This window comes from Salvelinus namaycush, chromosome 13, assembly GCF_016432855.1.
Source record: "Salvelinus namaycush isolate Seneca chromosome 13, SaNama_1.0, whole genome shotgun sequence".
NCBI lineage: Eukaryota > Metazoa > Chordata > Actinopteri > Salmoniformes > Salmonidae > Salvelinus > Salvelinus namaycush.
Window position 1 is genome coordinate 18,621,556 of NC_052319.1, and position 6,127 is coordinate 18,627,682.

Genomic DNA, 6,127 nt, shown 5'->3' on the forward strand with positions numbered 1-6,127 from the left:
GGTCTAGGGTTTCTGGGATGATGGTGTTGATGTGAGCAATGACCAGCCTTTCAAAGCACTTCATGGCTACAGACGTGAGTGCTACGGGTCGGTAGTCATTTAGGCAGGTTACCTTAGTGTTCTTGGGCACAGGCACTATGGTGGTCTGCTTAAAACATAAAAGTTGTAAAATAATGATGCTGTCTACGTTCAGTGACTGTGATGAATACGCTACTGAGTGGATGATCTTATACACTCTTGTCATGCTTATGCTTTGTACCATACCAATAAGGAACCAAGTAGGGGAGATATTTCTCTGCTGAGAAAGTACATAGACCTATACTATCAAAGGCTTTCAGCATTGGATTGTCTATCAAATACATTTAAGCTATATACTGTATGTATTGTGTTTATCATGCTAATCCTGCTTCATATAACAATTTTTCATACTAAACTTTCAGGAATCAAACAGTATCAAAACCCATGCAATTTGAGCCATGGCTCTAACTTCTATTTTTTATTTTACCTTTATTTAACAAGGCAAGTCAGTTAAGAACAAATTCTTATTTTCAATGACGGCCTAGGAACAGTGGGTTAACTGCCTTGTTCATTTGTACCTTGTCAGCTCGGGGATTCAACCTTGCATCCTTTCAGTTACTAGTCCAACGCTCTAACCATTAGGCTACGCTGCCGCCATTTAAAGGCCCATTTAAAACAGCTGATGAAACTAACACTGTAAAAGTTAGAAAAAATAATTGCTACGTTTTAATTCCTGAAAGTTTCTGGTTGAAAATACAATCCGCAAAGGACCTTTTAATCAGCGGGTTTGAATGGGCGTAAGTTTCGGTTTTCCTTCATGACATCAGCATGTGGTAAATTGGTTAATAGACCAATAACAAAGAGTTCCAAAACGATCTGCCAATAACAGCTATGTTTCAGTTTTTCCCTTCCCACTCAGACCACTCCCCAAAAGTATTTTTGACCCTTTTAATGGAAATCTATTACAGTAAAGTTCTAAATTGTAATCCAGAAACGATTTAATATAAATGTTTAAAAAGCTGCGTTGTGCCTTTAAAGCTAATGAACCTTAATGGACGTAACCCCATTATAACATTGCTATGCACTTCACTTTACCATACTGTACCATATGTTTTTAATGAATCACTGTATAGGTCTGGTGATATGACGAACAAACTGCTTCCTGTAACACCAGTTTAGATCATGTTAAGTAAAATTGTTCCTAGTTTGAGTTGATTCTATTTAAATTCCAGTTCAATTCCAGTTTAAATTTGACCTTTTACCCATGGTTTGTTTTTGTTAAAGTATTATTAACGTAATTGAGAATAAAACCACATACAATTTTCTGGGTCCATTCCATTACTGTAACTATACCTAAATTAGATTAGACTATAATTAGATATCAGACAGCGCCTGGCTCGGCCATCCGACCATGGCATTCAATGGTCAAAATGGGTAACACAAATGCTAACGGTTCAAATCAACTGAGAAAACCTTCACATGATCAGTTTAAGAGAACAAGTTGCTACAATGATGAATGCAATAGTGTGATGATGAGATGTAACTGAACAAGACAGCGGAAATTGTGCAAGCTGCTGTTTCAATGTAAGAATGTGCTATGCTCCTTCACTTTGTCTCGAGTTGTTTCTCAGATATTGGTGGAACCCGGAGTTAAATGTCAGGTCAGGGTATGGACCACATTATGGTTATTCAGTGGTGGATCCTGTTATGCATATCAGGGAATTCTGCTGAGGGTGAGTTCAGTTTTTACTGTATACATTTCATCATCATTATTTTGTTGCTCTGAACATCTTGTTTAAAACTCTACAAGCAGAATATTTCATTCAAAACCCAAATATCTGGGACAAGCAATTTAAATGTATATTAAAGGATTACATGATGTACAGTATGGACAGTTTCTATGACTATCAGAGGGAAACTGGTATACCGATTAGACTTTGAAAACCTATTCTCTAATTTGAATCGGTTGTCCTTGATTTTTAAAACAAATAAGGGGCTTTAAACCAGATTCACAATAAATAATCTGTGCATTTTGAAACTGTTATGGGGTGAATTAAAACTGTTATTTGACCAGATCTGTGTCTCATTGTCCACACACAGTGATGAAGAGGAGCATCTTCTTGATCTCAGGTCAGACAGAGAGTGTGCATCTGTCTGTGTCAGACCAGGCTCAACAGTCTGTGTCAGACCTGGCTCAATCTCACTGGTCAGAGTTCAGCTGGGAGTGGACCTCACATGATGGGAGATACTCAGAGATTCAAATAGCCAGAGCAATATCCTCTAAGCTAGTGGTTAGTCCACTTTTCACAGAGTACTTTCTTTGCAGCAAAGACTATGACGTAACAGTGAAGCCGAAGTTTGAATGTGCAGGGGTGTTTTTGTTGGTAAGAGCAAATGTCCCATTGGTTAAGATTGAGATCTTCGCCACAAAAAGTAAGTAAATTCTGTGTATGTTTTGTATAGACAAGCCATCGTGAATCTTCCATAATGACAAAATACCTTCCAATGATTAAATCGTTTCGAAAGCCAGCTTCCAGAAAAAAATTCTTCACCGTAATTGTTCATTCACATTATTGTTTTAGGTTGGACAGTAAGTTTACATTGTAACCATTTTTAAATTCCATGTTTTTTCAGTTACACCTTCCTTTTGGCCTTCATTTCGTCTGGGTTCTGATGTGAGTGTTAGTTGCGAGCCTACCAGATGGGGCCACACTGCAGTGGGAAAGAGATGGAGATTACACTTCTAACACCATGCTGTTCTACAATAACACTCTCCACAAGATCATCCGCAGTGTTCATCCGGACAGTCAGGGGGGCATTCTACTGCACTTTTAGACAGAATGGAACACTGTTATATAATGTCTCTAATGCTGTCAGAATTGAGGAAGGTACAAAATGTGTTCTTATCCAACTGAAATATCAAAACCTTTATGTGAAATGTGAATGCTGTCCTCTTGATCAGTAGTCATTGACAATCAATCATTTTGGTCTCATTTTAAATGGATAAATAGTGATCACATTAGTTACATTTACAATAAAATGGACCCATAATGCCATTTAGACTTTGGATTTAAATTAAATTAAACTTTCCCCTCTGACTGAACACCGCTATGGTTTTCTCCACAGTTTCGTCTGATGCCACTCTCACAATGTACAGAGAGAGCTCCAACAGCTCTCTGGTGACACTGCTTTGTATGACATCATATGGGTACACCCATGCATCATGGTCCTGGACCCCACTATCTACAGCTAAAGAGGTTCACGTTGTGACAACTGCAATGTACGGATCCAATGACACGTTTAATGAGAGATTTTCATACGGGGACTTCAATGGATACTACTTCCCTCTCTACTTCTCACCGGTGAAGTTTGAAGATTGTGGGAGGTTCAACTGCTATTTTGAAAACCTCCTAGTTGCCTCTATTAATGTGGTAACCCTAAAGGGTGAGCATTATCATTTTAAATATCCAAGGTGCATTTTTCAGAATAATCTATTTTACTTATATTTGAGGAAACAGATGACAGATCCCCAATGATCTCCAGATTTCCATTTCAGTCTCTGCAGTGCCGCCTAGTGGATTCCCCAGGAATCATCCGCTGGTCCTGAGGTGTGAGGTGTCGGAGGTGAGCAGTGACCCTGTGACCCTAACCTGGCTGAGGATGGACGGGAGCAGGGGGCTGTTGGTCAAACAGGACATTCTGACAGAGAATCGCCCCACCAGGACACTCAGTGTGACCCTGCCCAGCCTACGTAGGGACCAGCTGCACTGGCAGTGTGCTGTGTTCACAGAGGGCATGCTCAGAGTAACAGCCTCCCTGACGCTCACACTCCCCACACAGACAACAATGTCTTCAATGACAGGTAACAACATGTTATGATAGACTCTCTTCAATTTGACCTAATCTGTTCCAACCTATCTCAATCCAAACACATTTTTCCCCACTGGACCTCTGCTTTCCCCTGGCATAGGCCTAGCGTAACAAAATAAATAGGTTACCATGCTGGAGAGGTCCCCATGTTTAATATAATCTAACAGAAGTCTCTGTTTCTTAGGGATGGGCACCGAGACAGTGGTCAGAGGGGTGATTACAATGGCTGCCACCCTAGGAATTCTGGGACTCTACTGTTGAAGACCAAACGGTAAGGAGACACTCCGTCTTGGATAGACTCTCCATAAAAAAGACATCCAACCCAATCCCAAAGGAATGGGACATCGAGGCACCATCTAAAATGACTGCGTTAGACAGTACCTATATTTCTCTTTCATTTTGGACCGAGGCAGAGCTAGCCTTCACATGGCACGTGGATCCTTCTCTGCATTAGAGCGCTTTTAAAGTCTCCAAACATGTGACCAACTTTGATTTTGTAGTGAACTACAACTTAAATTAACACTATGTAGTAACATATGTAACAGTATAACTTTAGTCCGTCCCCTCGCGAACCAGGGACCCTCTGCACACATCAACAACAGTCACCCACGAAGCATCGTTACCCATCGCTCCACAAAAGCCGCGGCTCTTGCAGAGCAAGGGGAACCACTACTTCAAGTCTCAGAGCAAGTGACGTCACTGACTGAAAGGCTGCTAGCGCGCACCACCGCTACCTAGCTAGCTATTTCACATCGGTTACACATACATGATCACCTTTCATAAGTACTGAGTGGAAAACTAGTGAATTAGTGTGTGTAAATATCATCATTGCAAACTCTTCTGGTTGATGTGTTGTTGTGTCTTCCATCCAGGCACCCAGACACAGAGACAAAAGGAGGAACCTGCTCAACTGGAGGAGACTAGTGTATAGCCTTGTTGCTAGCCTATGGCCTGTGGCTGTGTTGAAATATAGCTTTCCCACCCATGTCTGTACCAACCAGTGACGTCTTTCACACGGAATTACCACATGACACACTGTGTTCTGTCAAAAGGTCTGGCAATAGAAACTTCATTGGTGTTAAAATAATGTATTAATCACCAACAACCTTCCCCTCAAAGACTAATATTGAAAACATGACCATGTTATGATACTGTAAGCATCTTTCCAAAAGACCTAAATAATTTACACTGAGTGTACAAAATATAAGGAACACCTGCTCTTTCCATGACATAGACTGACCAGGTGAATCCAGGTGAAAGCTATGATCCCTTATTGATGTCACTTGTTAAATCCACTTCGATCAGTGTAGATAAAGGGGAGGAGACAGGTTAAAGAAGGATTTTTGAGACAATTGAGACATGGATTGTGTACGTGTGGCATTCAGAGGGTGAATGGGCAAGAATAAATAGTCATGTTTTTACACTCGGTGTATATTATTTAGTTCATCCTAGAAATGTACATTTCCATTCATCCTCAGTTTATAATGTTTGTACACAATAAATGGTGATGTTAATACTAGTTTGTCAACAGTGTCTCAGCTTATTTTACCATCTGATTGTCCTGCATTAGGAAAGCTTTGAACTTTGAATGGACTGTTGTATGAGACTGGCTATAATGTAGCAAGTTCAGCTTTTTGGTTTTGAAAGCCTTTAGTTGCATTTGGACATCATGGTCTTTGGAATTTCAAATATTCACTGTTTGCTTCAAAAGGAAAATGTCTTGTTTCCATATTAATTTTAAAATCTGTAACATGCTTGTAATAATACTACTTATATTATTTTAATTGCACAGCATTTACATTATATTCTGCTACATGTTGCTAAACTGTGACATGTTTGACTATTGTTTTGGTCCCATTGACGCCAATTATCGGCAGGTAGCCTAGTGGTTAACTTGTTTAGTTAAATAAAAATAAAATGATGATGGTGGTGTGGCATTGATATTTTAACCCTTAATCCTGCTCCATAATCCCTGCTTGCTACATACAGTAAATGGCTGATACAAGTAAAGTGAGATTTTATGAAGTACTATATTGTCACGACTCCGACCGAGGCAGGCTCTCCTTCCCGTTCGGGTGGCGCTCGGCGGTCGTCGTCACCGGCCTATTAGCTGCCACTGATCCTTTTCTCCCCCTCCTTATGTGTTTATTGGTTACACCTGTTTTGTATTAGGTTTGTAATTAGTTGGGCTTATCAGTCAGCCGGCCCGCCCGTTTCTTTGTGCGGGATTGTTAGTTGG

General features: G+C 40.3%; 1 protein-coding gene across 2 annotated transcripts; it reads left to right on the forward strand.

Annotated features, from left to right (window-relative positions):
- Window positions 1-1,661: 1,661 nt before the first annotated feature.
- Window positions 1,662-5,154, forward strand: LOC120057903. Of its 2 annotated transcripts, XM_039006378.1 has the most exons (7): window positions 1,662-1,751; window positions 2,119-2,451; window positions 2,653-2,906; window positions 3,145-3,462; window positions 3,575-3,880; window positions 4,073-4,159; window positions 4,761-5,154. In XM_039006378.1, exons 3-6 carry the CDS (start codon window positions 2,720-2,722, stop codon window positions 4,147-4,149), a joined length of 888 nt encoding a protein of 295 aa, XP_038862306.1. In that variant the 5' UTR covers window positions 1,662-1,751; window positions 2,119-2,451; window positions 2,653-2,719; the 3' UTR covers window positions 4,150-4,159; window positions 4,761-5,154. The 2 variants fall into 2 exon arrangements, with proteins under 2 accessions (XP_038862306.1, XP_038862307.1); XM_039006379.1 differs by lacking the exons at window positions 1,662-1,751; window positions 2,119-2,451 and having other exon boundaries at window positions 2,546-2,906.
- Window positions 5,155-6,127: the final 973 nt, after the last annotated feature.